At 47.3% G+C, this 20,945-nt stretch overlaps 2 protein-coding genes across 2 annotated transcripts in view; both read right to left on the reverse strand.

Annotated features, from left to right (window-relative positions):
• Nucleotides 1-11,306, reverse strand: part of RABGGTB (Rab geranylgeranyltransferase subunit beta) — a 44,277-nt gene extending 32,971 nt beyond the window's left edge. Inside the window, exons 1-2 of the mRNA XM_077450429.1 lie at nucleotides 11,180-11,306; nucleotides 7,578-7,685 (exon numbers count right to left, since the gene is read on the reverse strand). Coding sequence (XP_077306555.1) covers nucleotides 7,578-7,685; nucleotides 11,180-11,182 — 111 coding nt within the window. The 5' untranslated portion in view covers nucleotides 11,183-11,306. The remainder of the gene's footprint in view (nucleotides 1-7,577; nucleotides 7,686-11,179) is intronic.
• A 5,935-nt stretch (nucleotides 11,307-17,241) lies between these two features.
• The window catches only part of ACADM (acyl-CoA dehydrogenase medium chain), a 31,749-nt gene continuing 28,045 nt past the window's right edge, over nucleotides 17,242-20,945 (reverse strand). The window contains exons 10-12 of the mRNA XM_077450431.1: nucleotides 20,807-20,902; nucleotides 19,769-20,017; nucleotides 17,242-17,722 (exon numbers count right to left, since the gene is read on the reverse strand). Coding sequence (XP_077306557.1) covers nucleotides 17,651-17,722; nucleotides 19,769-20,017; nucleotides 20,807-20,902 — 417 coding nt within the window. The 3' untranslated portion in view covers nucleotides 17,242-17,650. The remainder of the gene's footprint in view (nucleotides 17,723-19,768; nucleotides 20,018-20,806; nucleotides 20,903-20,945) is intronic.

Here is a 20,945-nt window from a genome sequence, read left to right on the forward strand (position 1 = left end):
AAATCTGAACCTCAACGTAGACAAACAGTCCTCATAGTCTGGTTTTCTGATGTGCTGCCAAGACGTAAAAACATTAAGACTCAAGCAAACCCTAAATGCTGCGTATTTCTTTAGTGCAGCTAGCTAGGTCATAACTGATATATAAATACGGAAAGGACAGGAACCCCCTTTACTGTTGTGCTTTACCTATGTACAGCAAAACAAGGCTATAAAGACAGAAAGACCCAAACTTCTATGTTGTGTATTTCTGACAAACCACCAAATACAGTTATAAGATTAATATGAACACCAACTCCCGTGTTGTGCATTTCTGCTATGCCACAGGGAAAAATATGGAACACAAGACAATCCTTTCTGTCATGCACTTCTGTAGTGTAGTTCAGATAGAACCAACACTGAGAAAGGACACGAGCAACCTGCAGCATTGTGTTTTTCTGAAACAGAAAGCACCAACAAGCTTCAATCTTGAGTATTTCTGCTGTGCAACAACATAAAAGCAGACACTGAGGAAAAAGACGGACAGCCTTTACAGCTGCAATCTTTCTGGTCCGCTGCAAAATAAAACAATAACGCCATGATGAGTATTCCTGCTGTGTAGCAAAACCTCAATCAGAAGGGACAGATAAGTTTAGGGTTCCCACACCCGTGCGACCCAACCTGCGACTTGGGACTGCAAGACGCATGAGAAGTCATATACTATGGCTTCCAATGGGTACCATTTGTGTCTGTGCGACACCAGCAGTCCCTGATTCCTGGATCCACAGACCTCAAGATTACACAGGTCGCAGGGAAAAAAAAAAAAAACAAATAGCAATTTTCAGGTCGAACAAGTAAGGGGTCCCAATGCTGTGACTCCCTGGAAGATTGCAGCCAACAAACCCCTGCTGTGTATCCCTAAGATGCAGAAAGGTAGATCCATGAGAAACACTGCTTAGCCTGATATACAAACGATAAGGCAGTAAATATAGGACATACAGGACACAAACATTCAATCTTTGTGTATGTCTGATGTGTAGTAATATACCAATACTGAGCAGAGAGGCCACCATCCTCAATGTGTCTCTCAGCTGAGCAGCAAAAACAAAATCAGAAAAAGACAAGCAACCTTCACTGCTGTGTCCTTTCTGATATGCAGCCAATAAGGCAGTATATGCAAGACATAAAAGGACAGACAACCTTCAATCTTGTATATGTCTGATGTGCAACAATATAACAATTCTGAATAGAGATAGCACATCCATATTGAAGCGATTTGGCCTTGCGACTCAACATGTCAAATCGCATGGCTAAAATCAGCACAACACCACTTTGTGGTGCTACACGGATTACCAAAGGCAGTATATGTACTACACCTGGCAGGGGTTCAATTTGTATTTCTGCTATGTAGCCCAACAAATTTGAACCATCAATTTTCACTGCTGCCTTTCTGATAAGGCAGTAATACAGGACACAAAAACCTCACAGACCTTAATGCTGTATAAATCTGATGTGCAACAATAATACACTATGAATAGAGATAGCACATCCATCTTGAAATGATTTGTCATGCGACTCAACATGTCAAATCGCATGTTTAAACTCGGCAGCCATTGCTGTTAATAGCACTGTCTGAATCAGCACAGCGCCACGCAAATCAGGACCATCAGACTTCACTGCTGCCTTTCTGATAAGTAACCAACAAGGCAGTAAAACTGGACACAAAGCCCCACAGACAGACCTCAATCTTGTGTATGTCTGATGTGCAGCAATATAACCATTATGAGCAGAGATGTCACCAGACACAATGATGTGCATTTCTGCTGTGCAACACAAAACCAGAAAGTACAGACCACCTTCACTGTTGTATTTTTCTGATCTGTAGCCAAACAAAGCAGTACCTTTAGTATATAAAGGACAGCAAACAAGCTTCAGTGCAGTGCATTTCTGATGTACAGCAATATAGTCCTTATTAAGCAGAGATGTCACAAATCTCAATGTGTATTTCTGCTGTGCCACAAAAACATCCCAGCAAGCACAAACCTTCACTACTGAGGTCTACTGGTGTGCAGCCAATGAGGAGTCATGGTCTATCCCTTTATGAAATAACCAACAGGCAATTTATTTCATAGGCATAGCCTGGGCTGTAGATACTAAACCTTCACCACCAGAGAAGGAACAGATCCTAAAATGGTTGGACACCCTACTATTAGTAGTAGTTGTTGTCCTACCTTACCTCCATAGACTGAGCAAACGCTAGCCAGCACCTATCCAGGTGGTGCTGATTAGCAACTAAAGTCTCAATGAGCCCAGCCCTAGAGACCAATTTAAGACCTCTCTAGAAGAAGTGGTTACCAGTTTAGCCTGGGAGGTAAATAGCTATTTGCAGGCTTCAAACAATCAATTATGTAGCTCTTGCATAGGTTTGCACAGAAAATCCTCAATTAAAAGGATGTAGGGAGCGATCTATGGTGAATCGCCTTTAGATCTGCCACTGAGTGGATTGTAGCCCAAACCAATAAAAAAAAAAAAAGTTTCTTCTTACCTCCTACACTATAATATAAACACAGTGTAAAGGTGGAGTGGGAGGTTGGAGCTTATGAAAGTTAACTATAGCAGGCAACCCCCAAAAGGAGGATCTGTGACAAGGGAACCCCTACTGTGCCACACAGTAGCTTGGTCTCTGCCCCTCCTTGAATGTTAGGTCAGCTTTTAAACATTGTGAAGCAACTTCAGATTCCTAGCAGCTGGGCTAATAGGGCCGGTAACCTAGTGCACCTGCTGACCAGGGGAGCTTCTGAATCCACCAACCACTGCCCAATTAATAACCTGTTCAGTGGTATACCTGGCCTGTAAGTAACTTTGTATCTACCAGGTCCCCTCTGTACGCTATATTCATCCCTACTAAATGTACCACAACTGGGCATGTAGGGAGAGGCTGGCAACCTACTGCTGCGATAACCACAGTGTCTCTGCTGTAAGAGGGAGCTGTGGCTGGTGGTTTTAGCAGTGGCGTCTGCGCTATTTGTATCCCGACCCCAAGTTCTGCACTGCACCAGTCAGTATATACACGGGGAAGGGGGAGCAATGGCCTACCTACCTCTTTCTCATCTGAAGTGGTTTAGGCACACTCGTTCCTCTGCACCACCTGTCCACCATACAGCTTCTCTGATGTAAGAGGGGCTGCAGCTGGTGTTTTTAGCAGAAGCTTAAGGGCTATTTGAATCCAGACCCCAGGTGAGATCTCAAATGCCCAGGAACCCTCTGGCTGGAATTGGGGATTTTGCAGCTAAATTCCCACGGCAAAAGGAAAGTAAAGCACTCACCGTTGTCGTCTTCCTCTTTTTGCCACAGCCAGCGGGCTTGCTTTTCCATCCTTATGGTCCACACGCAAGGAGGATAGCCGCCAAAGTGCTTCCCCCCCCCAACTGCTGTCCCCATAGGGAGGTGCCAGGTTAGGCTGTGTCCTGCACTGTACCAGTCAGTCTATATACATGGGGGGGGGGGGGGGCAATGCCTTCCATTCCTCATTCCCATCTTCATATCTGAGGTGGTTAAGGCAGACATCCACCGTAGTAAACTGGTGCCTCCTCGCTCTAGAGAAAGGAGGATGTGGGCGCCTGCTCCTACTGACTCACAGCCTTCCCTCCTGGGTAAGAACGCCGCTGCCATTTTCCCGAAGTTTGAAAATGACGCGGTGCTTGTTGCCACGCCCTCTCCGGCAGCCCACGCGAGCTACCGGGGACCCAGGAGTCGGGGACAAGATCCCCCTGGAAAGAACCGATGGCCAGCACCCCCGTCTGAACAGCCACCTGTACAGGTAAGGAGGGGGAGACAGGATAATGGCCCCTGAAGTTCTGGGTACACCACTGTACCCAGGGTCCTTCAGCTCTCAGGGGGGCTCTTCCAATTTCTGCTGCCCGACCTGAGGAAAAGATAGGGGAACCCCCCAGGAAGGACAAGAATATCCTACCAGACCCAGAGGCTTCCCAGGCTTGTGGTCCGGCTCCCAGGGGGAGACCACCAGCCCCAGGCTTCGGGTCATTTGGAAAAAAACAAACAGTTTCGCTGTGTAGGGAGAAACACAATCAAAAAACTGAGGATCAAGGGGAAGGGTGGGGACTTAAAACAGCTGTCGATTGATTGTGTTTCCTGTGGGGAGGAGCCTCTCATCTCTCAGGTGTGCCGTCCTGGAAGATGACTTGAGAAAAGATGCTTCTTTAGAGGCACACTTATTACTCTCCATTGCTCCTGCAAGCCAAAGCAAGGCTAGGTGGATAGCAAAGGCCAGTTATAGGTGAGGGCAATGGCAATTTGTTTGTACTGTTGGAATACCAGCGAGAGGGACAAACTGGGCACCTTTATACCATGGGGCTATGTGCTGGGTGTACAGTGCGGCCTGTGCCTTTAAGGAGAGGTGGGCGCCCTCCAGGCTCACATGCACTCTGCCTATCCGTTATAATGCATGTGCTTCTACTATGGAGGCTCTAAAAATTTAGAGTTAGGACTACAGAAAATACTGGGGTGCCTCAACAGGGGCCTCTGTAGCTTACATGTGTATTTGCACATATAAGCAAACTAAACCCCTGTTTTTAAATGCACACTGTTAGACAGGACAATTCGGTTGGTTGCAGGCTGGTTGGCAAGTTGAGCTGGGAATTTTCTTTGGTTTTGCTTTGCATGCATTGCCCTTCGATGTGCCACTTGCTGCAAATGCCAGTTATAGATGGGGGCAGTGGCCATTTGTTTATAGGTGGATAGGAGGAGCTGTGCAAAAAAAAAATTGGCATCACAGATGGTGCTATCATCTAAGTTTTCGTTATTGTGATGGGAGTCACTTTGGGCGAGGGGCTTCTGAGCTAAAAGACGGCAAGGCCGACCTTAAAGGTCATACCTCTGAGTCACCTAGGCTGGGTAAATGACTAGTTAATTAGCTCATGTTAATTTATGTTTCTGGTTAATTGGTAGAGTAATATGGATCAGGAGGAGGGAACCATCTCGTCTGGTTCTTAGTTACAATATATGGCAGGGATATGTAATTAGCAGACCTCCAGCTGTTGCAAAACTAAGTCCCATCATGCCTCTGCCTCTGGGTGTCATGCTTGTGGCTGTCAGTCTTGCAGAACTACAAGTCCCATGAGACATAGCAAGATTGACAGCCACAAGCATGACACCCAGAGGCAGAGGCATGATGGGACTTGTAGTTCTGCAACAGCTGGAGGTCCGCTAATTGCATATCCCTGATATATAGGCTGTAATATCCAATATATGAAGGTTCAGATTGGAGGAAGCGGTGTACTGACGGACGCACTCAAGTTGAGCACGACGGGGTTTCCATGACAGTTATTATACATACAGAATTGGAATTCCATTTAAGAAGATCTTCAGTCCTCCTCATGAGTGGTCCCCACCCCCTTCCCACTACTGTTATCTTTGTTTGCATGTGTACCGGAGAGCTCTGCCCTGCCTCTGGGACCCAGCAGAGACTCTCAGCACATATGTGCTATTGCAGGGGATTTCTCATGCATGCACAGACAGGTTGAGATCTAGGATCTGCAATTCTTCAGCATCTTTGTGCATATGCAAAAGAAAAGAACCTACGGATGACCCCACATACATATACTCCAGCAGGGTGGCCCTTTAGCGTGAAATCACGTACCTGTAGGTGATTTTTTTTTTCTTCAGGGTCTGGGGTGCGCTGCTGGCAGCCTGCTTCCGCTGATTGGACACAGAAAGAGCCAATCAGCAGGACCCACCGACCGTTCCCAAGGCAGATTGCCGTTCTGTGACAGGAGAAGACAGATCTCGTGTTTCTGCTAAGCAGGAACACAGATCTGTCTTACAGTTAAAGTGCATTCCCCCACAGCTAGAAAGCACCCCCTAGAGACCTATTTAACCCTTTGATCACTCCTGATGTTAAACCCTTCCCTTCCAGTATCATCAGGACAGTGATAGTGCATATCTTTTTTTTTTTTTTTTTTTTTTTTTTTTTTTTTTTTTTAGCACTGATCCACTTTATTAGTGTAACTGGTCCCCAAAAGTGTCACTTAGTGTCCGATTTGTCCACCACAAGCCCTATAAATTGCTGATCACTGCCATTTATATATATATATATATATATATATATATGCAACTAGCGATTAATTTGTCTTTCGACTAATCCATCGATTAGGCAACGACTATCCGATTATTTTTAAATGAATCTAGTGTTTTGTTTTTTGATTAGCTAATTAATCCTTTGGATAACCTTACAAAAAATAAGTACATAAAAAAAAGCACAAAAGAATATAACTAGCACATACATTTATATATTATATATAAGTATATACTTATATTCTTACCTTTTTTATGTACTTCGTTTTTGTAAAGTTAAGATAAAAGAAATTATATAAAATAATTTTTTTCCTTTTAACTTTATATTTCCTGTTCAGAAGTTTCAGGAATGTTTATAAATTTATTTTTTGCAATGTTTTTTTTTTTTTTTTTAAGGGGGAGGGTGTGTGGGGACAGTGTCAGTGTTTTTTTTTTTATTATTATTATTTTTTACAATTTTTTTTTTATTATTATTTATTGCAATTTGTTTATCAGCCCTGTTGGGGGTGCTATGGTGAGATATCAGGGGTCTTACTAGACCTCTGACATCTACCATTTGAGACAGGGAAAGGGACTGGGGACAGAGATTCCCCAGTCCCTTTCTCTGCAGCACTGATAATGAATGGAGAGAAGACAGCAGCTTCTCTCCATTTATTAACTGAGACATCGTAATCACAGGTGGTTACAATGTTTCAGTTATGTGAATGGACAGAGTCCGTAGTCACAGACTCTGTCCATTCTGAAAACGAAGGAGCCGGGTTTAAATTCCATAAAAATATCCCATAGCTTGTAGATGCGATAGCTTTTGTGCAAACCAATCAATATACACTTAGTAGGATTTTTTTCCCCCCCCAAAAATACATATTTGCCTAAATTGATGAAGAAATTTGATTTTTTTTTATTTTTTTTATTGGGCGTTTTATAGCAGAAAGTAAAAAATAGTTTTTTTTTCAAAATTGTTGGTCTTTTTTTTCACAGCGGAAAAAATAAAAAGCGCCGAAGCGTTCAAATACCACCAAAAGAAAGCTCTTTGTGGGAAAAAAAAGGGCCCAGCGTCGCACAATTGTCAAGCTAACGCAGTGCCGCATCGCAAAAAAATGACCCGGTCATGAAGGGGGAGGGGAACCTTCTGGGGCTGAAGTGGATAAAAAGCCTGATCACCTTCGTCTAATCTGAGGTCACTGACTACCTGGAGAAGTATGGAGGTTTCATGCCACTGTTGGGGGAACTGTGGGTTTAACATAAGATGACCAGCAAAGCAGTTCATACATAATCATACACTATGAATAATGAAAGCTTAAAGTTTATCTAAACCCAAAAATAGAAGTCAAATATTGTAGCTCAGCAGTCCTCAGATGTGGCGGCTGCATTTGTTTTCTTTTTCTTTCAGGCCAAGAAGATCCCCAGAAAGTTCAGAAATGCGGCATCCTCGCCACTTCCTGTGCACTGAACTGTCTTTGGGTTCAGTTACTCTTTTTTTTTTTTATAACAGTTCGGGAAATACTCACATAATCGTCCTTCTTGGCTCCATACGACTCAATGTACTCAGAGTGTTTATCCAGAAGAAGAGCTTTAGGTGCATCGGCCTTCAAAACAACGTCCTTCTGGGGGGTTCCCTTTAATGACATAATGAGAGAACATTATAATTATATTCTACAGAAATCTACAAACCCCCCCCACTCCGACAGGAGAGGGGAGGGGGGAGAGGAGTGGGTGCGACGGGGGAGGGGGGAAGAAAGAGGATGACAGGAGGGGGGGGGGGGAGGAGAGAGGGTGACAGGAGGGGGGGGGGGGGGGAGGAGAGAGGGTGACAGGAGGGGGGGGGGGGGGAGGAGAGAGGGTGACAGGAGGGGGGGGGGGGGAGAGAGGGTGACAGGAGGGGGGGGGGGAGGAGAGAGGGTGACAGGAGGGGGGGGGAGAGAGGGTGACAGGAGGGGGGGGGGGGGGGGAGAGAGGGTGACAGGAGGGGGGGGGGAGGAGAGAGGGTGACAGGAGGGGGGGGGGAGGAGAGAGGGTGACAGGAGGGGGGGGGGGAGGAGAGAGGGTGACAGGAGGGGGGGGGAGGAGAGAGGGTGACAGGAGGGGGGGGGGGGAGAGAGGGTGACAGGAGGGGGGGGGAGGAGAGAGGGTGACAGGAGGGGGGGGGGGGAGGAGAGAGGGTGACAGGAGGGGGGGGGGGGGGAGGAGAGAGGGTGACAGGAGGGGGGGGGGGGAGGAGAGAGGGTGACAGGAGGGGGGGGGGGAGGAGAGAGGGTGACAGGAGGGGGGGGGGGAGGAGAGAGGGTGACAGGAGGGGGGGGGGGGGGAGAGAGGGTGACAGGAGGGGGGGGGGAGGAGGAGAGAGGGTGACAGGAGGGGGGGGGAGGAGGAGAGAGGGTGACAGGAGGGGGGGGGAGGAGGAGAGAGGGTGACAGGAGGGGGGGGGAGGAGGAGAGAGGGTGACAGGAGGGGGGGGGGAGGAGAGAGGGTGACAGGAGGGGGGGAGAGGAGGAGAGAGGGTGACAGGAGGGGGGGAGAGGAGGAGAGAGGGTGACAGGAGGGGGGGAGAGGAGGAGAGAGGGTGACAGGAGGGGGGGAGAGGAGGAGAGAGGGTGACAGGAGGGGGGGAGAGGAGGAGAGAGGGTGACAGGAGGGGGGAGAGGAGGAGAGAGGGTGACAGGAGGGGGGGAGAGGAGGAGAGAGGGTGACAGGAGGGGGGGAGAGGAGGAGAGAGGGTGACAGGAGGGGGGAGAGGAGGAGAGAGGGTGACAGGAGGGGGGGAGAGGAGGAGAGAGGGTGACAGGAGGGGGGGAGAGGAGGAGAGAGGGTGACAGGAGGGGGGGGGGGGGGGAGGAGAGAGGGTGACAGGAGGGGGGGGGGGAGGAGAGAGGGTGACAGGAGGGGGGGGGGAGGAGAGAGGGTGACAGGAGGGGGGGGGGAGAGAGGGTGACAGGAGGGGGGGGAGGAGAGAGGGTGACAGGAGGGGGGGGAGGAGAGAGGGTGACAGGAGGGGGGGGGAGGAGGAGAGAGGGTGACAGGAGGGGGGGGGGGAGGAGGAGAGAGGGTGACAGGAGGGGGGGGGAGGAGGAGAGAGGGTGACAGGAGGGGGGGGAGGAGGAGAGAGGGTGACAGGAGGGGGGGGGGAGGAGGAGAGAGGGTGACAGGAGGGGGGGGGGAGGAGGAGAGAGGGTGACAGGAGGGGGGGAGAGGAGGAGAGAGGGTGACAGGAGGGGGGAGAGGAGGAGAGAGGGTGACAGGAGGGGGGGAGAGGAGGAGAGAGGGTGACAGGAGGGGGGGAGAGGAGGAGAGAGGGTGACAGGAGGGGGGGGGGGGAGGAGAGAGGGTGACAGGAGGGGGGGGGGGGGGAGGAGAGAGGGTGACAGGAGGGGGGGGGGGGGGAGGAGAGAGGGTGACAGGAGGGGGGGGGGGAGGAGAGAGGGTGACAGGAGGGGGGGGGAGGAGAGAGGGTGACAGGAGGGGGGGGGGGAGAGAGGGTGACAGGAGGGGGGGGGGGAGGAGAGAGGGTGACAGGAGGGGGGGGGGGAGGAGAGAGGGTGACAGGAGGGGGGGGGGAGAGAGGGTGACAGGAGGGGGGGGAGGAGAGAGGGTGACAGGAGGGGGGGGAGGAGAGAGGGTGACAGGAGGGGGGGGGGGGGGAGAGAGAGGGTGACAGGAGGGGGGGGGGAGGAGGAGAGAGGGTGACAGGAGGGGGGGGAGGAGGAGAGAGGGTGACAGGAGGGGGGGGGAGGAGGAGAGAGGGTGACAGGAGGGGGGGGGGAGGAGGAGAGAGGGTGACAGGAGGGGGGGGGGGAGGAGGAGAGAGGGTGACAGGAGGGGGGGGGAGGAGGAGAGAGGGTGACAGGAGGGGGGGGGAGGAGAGAGGGTGACGAGAGGGTGACAGGGGGGAAGAGAGGGTGACAGGGGGGGAAGAGAGGGTGACAGGGGGGAAGAGAGGGTGACAGGGGGGAAGAGAGGGTGACAGGGGGGGAAGAGAGGGTGACAGGGGGGGAAGAGAGGGTGACAGGGGGGAAGAGAGGGTGACAGGGGGGGAAGAGAGGGTGACAGGGGGGGAGAGAGGGTGACAGGGGGGGAGAGAGGGTGACAGGGGGGGGGAGAGGGTGACAGGGGGGAGAGGGTGACAGGGGGGAGAGGGTGACAGGAGGGAGTGGGGGAGCAGGGGAGAGGGTGCAGGGGCGAGAGAGGGTGACAGGGGCGAGAGAGGGTGACAGGGGCGAGAGAGGGTGACAGGGGCGAGAGAGGGTGACAGGGGCGAGAGAGGGTGACAGGGGCGAGAGAGGGTGACAGGGGCGAGAGAGGGTGACAGGGGCGAGAGAGGGTGACAGGGGCGAGAGAGAGGGTGACAGGAGGGAGAGGGGGAGAGGGTGACAGGAGGGAGTGGGGGAGAGGGTGACAGGAGGGAGTGGGGGAGAGGGTGACAGCTGGGGGAGTGGGGGAGAGGGTGACAGGAGGGAGTGGGGGAGAGGGTGACAGGAGGGAGTGGGGAGAGGGTGACAGGAGAGAGGGGGGAGAGGGTGACAGGAGGGAGTGGGGGAGAGGGTGACAGGAGAGAGGGGGGAGTGGGTGTGACAGGAGAGAGGGGGGAGTGGGTGTGACAGGAGGGGGAGGAGTGGGTGTGACAGGAGAGAGGGGGGGAGTGGGTGTGACAGGAGAGAGGGGGGGAGTGGGTGTGACAGGAGGGGGAGGAGGAGAGGCGGAGATTGTGACAGGAGGGGGAGGAGCGGGGGTGACAGGGTCTGATCAATGGGAGAGGACACAGGGGCAATAGGAGACAGCTTAATTGATAGGGGGGTGCTTAGGGATGACAGGGCACAACGGGGGGAGGTGTAGGAGTGACGTCAGGGTGCCACAAGCGGAGATGTAGGGGGGGTGGGGGGGGTGTAGGTGGGGGATTACATTGGGGGTGTGTGAAGGGATGGCAGGGGGCCATGGGGGGAGGATGAAGGGGGCAGTGGGGAGGTGTAGGGGTGTCAGGGAGAAGAGCAGAGTTTTTTGGGGGGGGGGGGTGGTGGAGGTGAGAGGAGGGTGGAGGGAGATCTCGGTATCCGCACAGCCCGGGGATCGCTCCCCGCCCACCGCTCTCCTCTCCGCTCTATCAGCACTCGGCACTCACCATGTCTTTGCTGGGCGGAGCCCCGGGGACTCTGACTGGCGGTCAGGACCCGGCTCTGAGCGCTGATTGGAGAGACACTTCTTAGGCGTCCTTGGCCGTGCCTGATTCCCACACCGCTCTTAGCCGTCCTTAGCGAATGCCTGTCAGTTGTTCTCTGGCTGGAATGAGTATAGTGTTGCGCTGAGCTCTATGGACAGATCTCAGATTTTATAACACAGCTTGTGAAATGAAGTTGATAATTCATTGTGAAGGACAATGCTGTGAAGTTGTGTCATTCGTGTGTCTTTGGCTGGGTGTAATGCCTGCAGAACAAGGTCCATCACCCCGCAATTCTGGGGAATGCACGAGGTTGCAGCATACATTGTGCATACCTCCCAACTTTTAGAGATGGAAATGAGGGACACCTATCAGCAAATGTATGCAGGCATAGGACACACCCCTGGTCACGCCCCTTAAAGGAGAATTGTACAGAAAAAAATAAGATTGATTAAGGCCCCTTTCACACTGATGATCTGTTCAGATCCGCCTGTCAGTTTTTCAGGCGGACCTGAACGGATGCTCCATAGAGCTCTATGGAGCGTCGGATGTCAGTGGTGACATGTCCGCTGACATCTGACCCGCTCTGATCTGAAAAAGTGTGATGGAGGAAAAAGCTATTTTTCCATCTGTCATCGGATCGGGTGATGGACACTGCGGACCGTCATCATCCAATCTCCCATAGGGGAGAGCGGTGCTGGATAGGTCCGTCCCTGCACAGTGTGCGGAGATGGACCTGTCATTTTCCTGCTCAGCGGAGATCACTCCGGCGATCCCCGCTGAGCAAGCGGATATCCACGGGGCGGATCCCCACTGATCTGCCCCGTGTGAAAGGACCCTAAACCCACAAGTGCTTTTTTTTTGACCACTACTCTTCCTTTATATTGGCTTTTGGAATTTACAAATGCAGCAATTCAGAAATCAGATGAAAGGTTTAGTACTGGGAAATACATTTTGAAAGATAAAAAGTGCATTTTATATACATCTATATGGATCAGACCAAAATGAGGGACAAATGAGGAGGAAGGAGGGACATTGCTCCAAATCAGAGGCAGTTGGGAGCTGTGGCATTGTGGGGTTGAAGGGGTTAAAGCGGGTGGTGAGGAGGTGATACAACACTTCACCGCCTGCCAACTGCTCTTTGAAGAGCGATATAAAAGACCCAGAGAACTAAATAAAAAAAGCTAATCGTTAAATAGCCCAAATGATTTCATTCACTGGATCTTTTTTACACAATTATTAGTTTTTTAATAATCAATAAATGTTTTACACTTCTTAACAATTTTTATCCATTATTAGGCACTGCCGGACACCTTACTGTTTACACTGTCCACTTATCATATTTTATTTATTAATTTTTTATTTCCACATTTGGTCACTTTGATTGACTTTTGTTTGCACTGAGACACTTTATTCAACAGAGGATTACTTCACTTTGTTATTTCACCCACTAACCATTATTGCATCAATATAGAACATGCATTATTGAATGTTTCCATTTAAGTGATCGGTTTCTCATTTGCGCGAAATCACTTTATTTTCACACTGGTTTTGTGTTATGAAAACTATTACATTTTGCAGCATTTTTGATTACATCACCCTTTTAGATTGACATAGTTAGTTTTACTCCCAGTAGCGCAAAGGATCCATATATTTAAATTTTTATGTATACCGCTCCTGCCCATTGAAATCAATGGGGAAGCACAGCTATACTTTCTCTGCCGCTAGCAGGGGGGTAAAACCGCCCCGCTAGCGGTCAAATACAGCTGCCAAAAAGACGGTAAAGCGGCACTAAAAATAGCACAGTTTTTACCGCCAACGCTGCTCCCACCCCAGTGTGAAAGGGCCTTATTAGCAAAAATTATGTAGCATGGGACACACCCCCTTAAAGGAGAATTAGAGTAGATTGGGGGCCCGATGTCATCTGCCACGTCTGAAGGATGGATGGTAATCCTGTAGCTGGTTGGCTTGTAGATGGATGAAGAAACGCCAATGGATCACAGCCGCAACCACCGTGGAACACAGGAGCCGCCGGGCCGGAAGTGATGTCAGCAGGAAGTCGGGAAAGCCACTGGCCAATGGGGTGCTATGTTTCAAAATATCCATACTGGATACTTTGAAACGCATTGGCCAGTGGCTTTCCCGACTTCTTGCCAATGTCACTTCCTGCCCGGCGGCTCCTGTGTTCCACAGATACTTTCTTTCTGTTTCAGTAATTTTTATTAACGTTTTCAGAATACAAATCACACAGTTCTCAACATTTCTTTGGGTATTACACAGTGGTTATTACATTGCATACATACACTTGCATAGGAAATCCGTCTAAAGTGTTAACAATCACCGGTTTTGCTTTTATTTTCCACTGTTTGGTAGTGTACAGCCACAGTTTTTTTAACCTGCAGTAAGATAAGCGTATTTAACTTAATGTGGCCTTCGCTGTCATACCCGTCCTTGCCTTGCCTCTGGGCTGAGACAGGCTCCATCCTATAATATGATATTCAGGGAGCCACCCCCCAACCTGCGACACCGACCTTACCCCCTAACAGTGGGGGCTACTGGCCACAGATACTTTAAAACGCATCACTGCATTGGCCAGTGGCTTTCCTGACTTCCTGTTGACGTCACTTCCAGCCCAGCGGCTCCTGTGTTCCAGATATTTTAAAACGCATCACCCCATTGGCCAATGGCTTTCCCAAATTCCTGATGACATCACTTTGGATGTCCATTCAGGTAGACGTCAGAACTCTAGGCCAGCCTTTTTCAACCCGGGTGCCCAGGCACTCTCGAGTACCTTGAGGTTTCTTCAGGGGTGCCTTGGCAAAATGCCTAAAAATTGCCCAGAAAAGTATACAAGCCGGCGGGTGGATCAAGCCTGTCTTTTAGTTACATAAAGGCACAACCAGAGATATCATCTGTGTTGATCAGATGGGTGTTAATCGCCTGCACAGCATCCTTGTTTGAACCTCCCCTGCTCCTCTCCATCAACACTGGGGTGACATGAGCTGTGTGACGGAGAGAAACTAAGGGAGAGGAGAAACACTGGAATACTAGTCAGTACCAGTGTGCAAAAGTGTATTTGCTTTGGAAGAAAAAAAATCCCCTCTAACGTTGGGTGTCCTGCATTTGTAGACGCTGCCACATTATGTAAAACTATTAAAATTGTTTTTTACATTTTAGAAAGGCCCCCCCTCGAGACTTTCCCTAATTTTAAAGGGTGCCTTGACAGAAAAAAGTTTGAGAAACATTGTTCTAATCCAATCAGCAATATTGTGCTTGATGATGTCACATTATAGGCCACACCCAACATTTCATCACAGATGACATCGTCAGGACTGGCTAACATGGTATCAGTTATTGGACAGGAGTTCCAATGTCTGCCTGGTTGGATCGCATTTGATGTTTTTAATGATTGTAATGTGAGCGTGCACTTTTATGATAAAGAAATGTAAAGTACTACACAATAGTTTGCCACCTTTACTTTTTATTTTGGCTTATTGTGAGCATCAGTGATTGGGTAAAAAAAAAAAAAAAAAAAAAACACTTGGCTGCCAATGGGGATAAAATCTTTAGAGTGCGTGATTTGGCCATTTTTTTTTTTAATGGTCAGCACTTTCTGGTATAAGACCTGATGTTTTATATATGCACACATGGACTGACTCAGTAGGTGGAGCGGCACTGCTAAGTGAAGCAGGGAGGGAATTAATACAGAGCGCCGTTTGACCATTTTATTTCTAATGGTCGGTTGTTTCCAGGAAGAGGCTGGTGTTTGGTTACCTGTGCACAGTCTGATTAGATCTTTGCCTTAAAGGAATTGCAGGATTGTGACATTTTTATTGGTGTTATGACTTTAATAACGTGAAATTTGTGGATGAATTGTATGCACTAATTTGCCCTTTGATTACAGACTGTTTTTGGCTCTATAGTTTATGGGCAACCATGCACCATATAGCTTTACTTGCAAATTGTTTCTATTTGTTGTTACTTTACTTACACTTTGGTGAGAGAGTGTGTGAGTGAGAGAGTGTGTGAGTGAAAGATCATTTATCAATTTTATTTATGTGTTTAGAGCTACACATTTTTGCTTTTTTATTTTCAAGTTGCTTTATTCGCTAAACATAACATTCCACATGTGCATTATTATTTATTTTTTTTTTTTTTAAAACACCTTTCCATGTATAGCTTTTCATAGAAGTCAACACTTTCTGGGGGGGGGAGAATCTGCAGTTGATAGAACTGAGAACACTCAGCCTGGCTCAGTCCTGGGGAGCCTAGAACACCAGTCTATTGGCAACAAAGAGTGCAGCAGTCTTCTTCACTACAGCTACGCAGGGATTTAAAAGCCAAAAGTCTGCACTGATAGTTTGTGCTACATGCAAGAAGTATATATGTAAAATATATGACGGCCCTGGGTTTGGAAATAGTTGGATGTAAACAGGGCATGGGGGCACTGGTGCAACATTAAGCCCACAGTTCCTACAGAGTACATTTACAGCTTCAAGCATGGGTGCTTAACCTGTGGCGTGCTACCTGCTGAGGAACTACAAGTCCCATAAGGCAATGCAATTCTGACAGTTACAAGCATGACTGCCAAAGGCAGAGGCATGATGGGACTTGTAATTCCACCCATGGTTGTGCGATCATGTATACGAATGCTGGCAAAATGCATGGATATGAAAACAAAATAAATAATCTCTACAGAGCTAACTCCTAATGGGAAACCTATGCTACCATTGTGATCGTTTTCTGAAAATGCTAGTTGCCTGGCTGTCATTCAGGTCTGATGTCAATGGACTTCAGTTAGGCAGTTTGATGCATCCTTCTTCTGGGTCAGGGAATGCATTATCATGGCATCTAGCATCCTAATTAAAAGGAAGTTCAGTCCCCTTACTGTGGACTCCCACCCTGCTCTGCCAATCTTTTGAAACCTGAAGCAGATCTGCTTATAGGCAAGCACAGCACGTTAATGAGGGTATAAAAAGTATGTCCGAACACAAACGTCCTGTACCTTCCTATATGCATTGTGTTGCCGGGTATTGAATGAAAGGCAGAGCACTTCAGCATACATGGGCGGAGGGACCTGGGAGTCAGATACAAAATTCATTTGTGGGGTTGAAGGTTCACTTTAAAAAAAAGGAGGTCAGCAACAATAGCCTCCATATTATCTCACCACAGGCTTCCTTAAAAGTGTGTGTAAAACCCAGACAAAAACAATAAGTTTAACGTATTTGCTACCTTTTGCATATTAAAATGAAGATTTTTTTTGTGCTGTAAGAAAAAAAAAAAAAAAAAAAAAAAAAAAAACACCCTTACATGCTCTGTGCAATGGTTTTGCTCAGAGCAGCCCCGAGCCTCTTCACACATCCTCCACCGGCTCTCCTGGCTCCTCCTTACTGTCCCCACAGTAAGCAGCTTCGTATGGGGGCACCCTAGTCACTGCTGTGTGTATGTGTCCATTCACAAGGAACGAGGACTTGCCCTGCCCCCACTCCCTCCTCATTGGCTCACTGGCTGAGATTGACAGTAACAGGAGCCAATAGCTAACACTGCTGTCCCAGCCAAATGAGGAGGGAAGAGACCTGGGAGAGGCGAGGCTCTTGTGCACATCAATGGACCCAGATGGGGTTCAGGTAAGTTTTAGGTGGGGGGCTGCTGAACACAGTTTTTTTTTTAACCTTCTTGCATGAGCCTTTATGACTACTTTAAATATGTTAGAGAAGTTAAATCAATGTCTTGAAATCCATTGAGCTTGTAACACCCTTTCCAAATCTCAAGCAGTGTTAGTTCTGCCCAGTTTATCTCTGAAGAATACAACACCTTCCCTTATGGTATGGAAATAGGGACAATAGAGGAGGTGTTCTATAGTCCCAAAACTTCTTGTCCTATGAGGACGACACTACTCTTCCATAGAGTATAGTAAGCGTTTCACCCTAGTCCAGGAAATACATTACTGGCAGGATCATCACCAGGTTAAAATAAAGGGGGAAAAAAAAATCCTAAATAGAAATTTCAGACACATCTAAGAATGGTAAGCAGCAATGTATTACCTTTATGTTCTTTGGTTTAGATACACTTTATGATTACATAACCAGTGCCATTTTAACTTCTATAGCACCATTCTCAATGATTTATTTTTATTTTTGGATGGATTAATATTTAGTCAAGAAGCACCAACAACTAACATATAAAACATAGGTTTTGAACAGTTCAAAGTATTAAAAATTTCATTAACTGATATTAAAACAGCGATTACATTACAAAAAGCCTTTCTCTGCAAGTAATCATTATAAAAAAAAAAAAAAACAATAAAATCCTGAGTGCAAATTCAGAATAGCTAACAGTTTCCTGGGCAAGGAGAGCAAACATTTAATTAAGGCTGATGCTTGGTTATCAATCGTCACTGTGGCGGTCATCAGAGGTGATTAGTCCGACAGATCTTCATTTATTGTACCTGCTAAAAAGTTCACGAGAGATGATGAGTCTCTGGATCTGGGCTGTGCCTTCATAGATCTGAAAAACAGAAACATTCCTTACAACACTGCTGTGATGTGCCTAGAGGATACACAATCTGAGACTCATTAGACGTACAAGATTGGGATGTGCAGAGCTTATGCCAATTAAAAAAAAATAAAAAAAACATGGTTTTGGCAAGGCTTACTTGATACAGCTTATTGGATATTTCCCTAGTAAGCGTGTGAGTTTTATGTAGAATCTTGGCTGCATTACATCTATGAGATTTGTATTTATGATGAATTGTATTTAAGCTACATACTGCTGACAGAACTGTGTGCTAGATTATACTTTGCATCTGTACCCACCGCAGGGGAAAAAAAAAAAATAAAAAAAAAAATAAAAAATAAAAAACACTTACAAATTACATTTTTACTTCACAGCCACAGAACCCACATGGATGTTTATATATTAAAAAAAAAAAATAAAAAAAAAATAATCACACACACAATCTCACAAAAGTGAGTACACCCCTCACATTTTTGTAAATATTTTCTTCTATCTTTTTTTGTGACAACACTGAAGAAATTACACTTTGCTACAATGTATAGTAGTGAGTGTACAGCTTGCATTACAGTGTAAATTTGTCATCCCCTCAAAATAACTCAACACACAGCCATTAATGTCTAAACCGCCGGAAACAAAAGGGAGCACACCCCTAAGTGAAAATGTCCAAATTGTGCCCAATTAGCCATTTTCCCTCCCCCAATGTCCTGGCGACTTGTTAGCGTTACAAGGTCTCAGGTGTGAATGGGGAGCAGGTGTGTTAAATTTGTTGTTATCGCTCTCACTTTCTCATACTGGTCACTGGAAGTTCAACATGGCACCTCATGGCAAAGAACTCTGAGGATCTAAAAAAATAAAATAATTGTTGCTCTACATAAAGATGGCCTAGGTTAAAGAAGATTTCCAAGACTCTGAAACTGAGCTGCAGTACGGTGGCCAAGACCATACAGCAGTTTAACAGGACAGAGTGAAAGAGGACTCCAGTGGCAACCTGGGAAGCTCTGGTGAACTCCATGGCCAAGAGGGTTAGGGTAGTGCTGGAAAATGGTGGTCACACAAAATATTGTTACTTTGGGCCCAATTTGGACATTTTCAATTAGGGGTGTACTCACTTTTGTTGCCAGCGGTTTAGACATTAATGACAGTTCATTGCAGGAACCATGAATGCTAACATGTACTGTGACATACTGAATCAGAGCATGATCCCCCCTCCCTTTGGAGACTGGGCCGCAGGGCAGTATTCCAACATGATAACGACCCAAAACACGCCTCCAAGATGACCACTGCCTTGCTAAAGAAGCTGAAGGTTAAGGGGATGGACTGGCCAAGCATGTCTCCAGATCTCAACTCCATAGAGCACCTGTGGGGCATGCCCAAACGGGAGGTGGAGGAGCGCAAGGTCTCCAACATCCACCAGTTCCATGATGTCATGGAGGAGTGGAAGAGGACTCCAGTGGCAACCTGTGAAACTCTGGTGAACTCCATGCCTAAGAGGGTTAAGGCAGTGCTGGAAAAGAATGGTGGCCACGCAAAAAAAAAAAAAAAAATTGACACATTGGGCTCAAGTTAGACATTTTCACTTCTGTCATTTCTTCAGTGTTGTCACATGAAAAGATAGAATAAAATATTCTCCAAAACGTGAGGGGCGTACTCACTTTTGTGAGATCGATAAAGATAATTTTTTTTTTTTTTTTTTTTATCAAACGCTTGTCAGATCAGAATTTTTTCAGACATCAGAACACTCCCAAATATGTCAATTTATCAGTAATATACCCAGAAACCAGGATTGTGCAGGTTTAGGAGATTTCCTGGGTAGCTACAGGTAAGAGTCATAGGCTTACCTGTAGCACAAAGTGGTCTGTAAGGGTTTACAACCACTTTAACCTGGCTTGTTTTACATCATATCAGGTTTAAACAAGGAATAAAATTGCTGGTTTTTGTATATGTTATAGAAGCAAATCACATAAAAATACCAGTTTCAATAACCCAGTGCTGTGCATACCAAATTTGCTGACATTTTTCTACTCGTGCTTTCCTCACCTGGTATATTTTGGCATCCCTCATTAGCTTCTCCACAGGGTAGTCACTGTTAAAGCCATTGCCACCGAAAATCTGCACAGCGTCTGAAGCCACCTGATTGGCGATGTCCCCGGCAAAAGCCTTGGCGATGGAGGCGTAGTAGGTGTTCCTTCTGCCTGCATCCACTTCCCAGGCTGCTCTCTGGTATGCCAGGCGAGCCAGTTCCACCTTCATGGCCATTTCGGCAAGCATGAATGAGACAGCTTGATGCTAAAACAGATTTGAAGAATATATAATTGTTTTATATAAAATGTATGATATAGCCATACCTGGAATTTTTTAAACCTAACCAGTTTACTTTCTAAACCTGAACCCCCTAATCCTCAACCTTATACCCAACTATCCACCTTGTAATATTTAAAGTGGACCTGAAAAATGCAAGGTCTGCCCATCTTGTAGACAACACCCCCTTTCCCAATGTATAAAACCTGTTATATGGGAAAAGATTAAAGTGAAGTTCCACTCATTTTTGTGTTCATTAAGTCAGCAGCTACAAGGTACAAAGCTGCTGACCTTTAATAAACGCACTCTCTTGTCCCATGGTCTAGCGATGCGGCCACCCAAAGCCTCGGTTATCGCAAGTTGCGCTGTGCCTCCTTAATGTTCGGGCAACCTTCTAGGATCTGTCCCAGAAGATTGGAGGGAGGGGGAGAAAAGAACTTCCGCTCCAGTCACCTAGGCGACCCGAGCAGAAGTGGGACCAGGGTACCCGTCAAAACTAGGTACCCACTCCCCGCCCCCAAAAAATGAAATGCCAAATGTGGCATAGGAGGAGGGCGAGGCCTTAAAGCTTAACTTCCACTTTTGAGTGGAACTCCGCTTTAATGACGAAAAATGTTTTCATGAAATTTGGATTCTGAGCTTTGCCAGGACCCTGGGAGAAGGCCAGGTGATGTCACTGATCCATACAAGAAACAACTGTAAGCTGCTGTTACAAGATAAGCAAACTTTGTATTTACAATCTGTACACATTTATATTATTGTGCGGCATTCAGATACCTCAACAAGGACTTTTCCAAATGTCTTCCTCTCCATTGCGTAATTAGTGGCTTCATCCAGAGCTCTCTGGGCAAGACCAACAGCACCAGCAGCCACCTGTAACAAGGATATGAGCAGTCATGCAAAGGTCTTTCTCCAG

The sequence above is a fragment of the Lithobates pipiens genome, unplaced genomic scaffold (assembly GCF_037356315.1).
Source record: "Lithobates pipiens isolate NorthernLeopardFrog02 unplaced genomic scaffold, aLitPip1_a1.2 Scaffold_23, whole genome shotgun sequence".
In the NCBI taxonomy this organism is placed as follows: domain Eukaryota; kingdom Metazoa; phylum Chordata; class Amphibia; order Anura; family Ranidae; genus Lithobates; species Lithobates pipiens.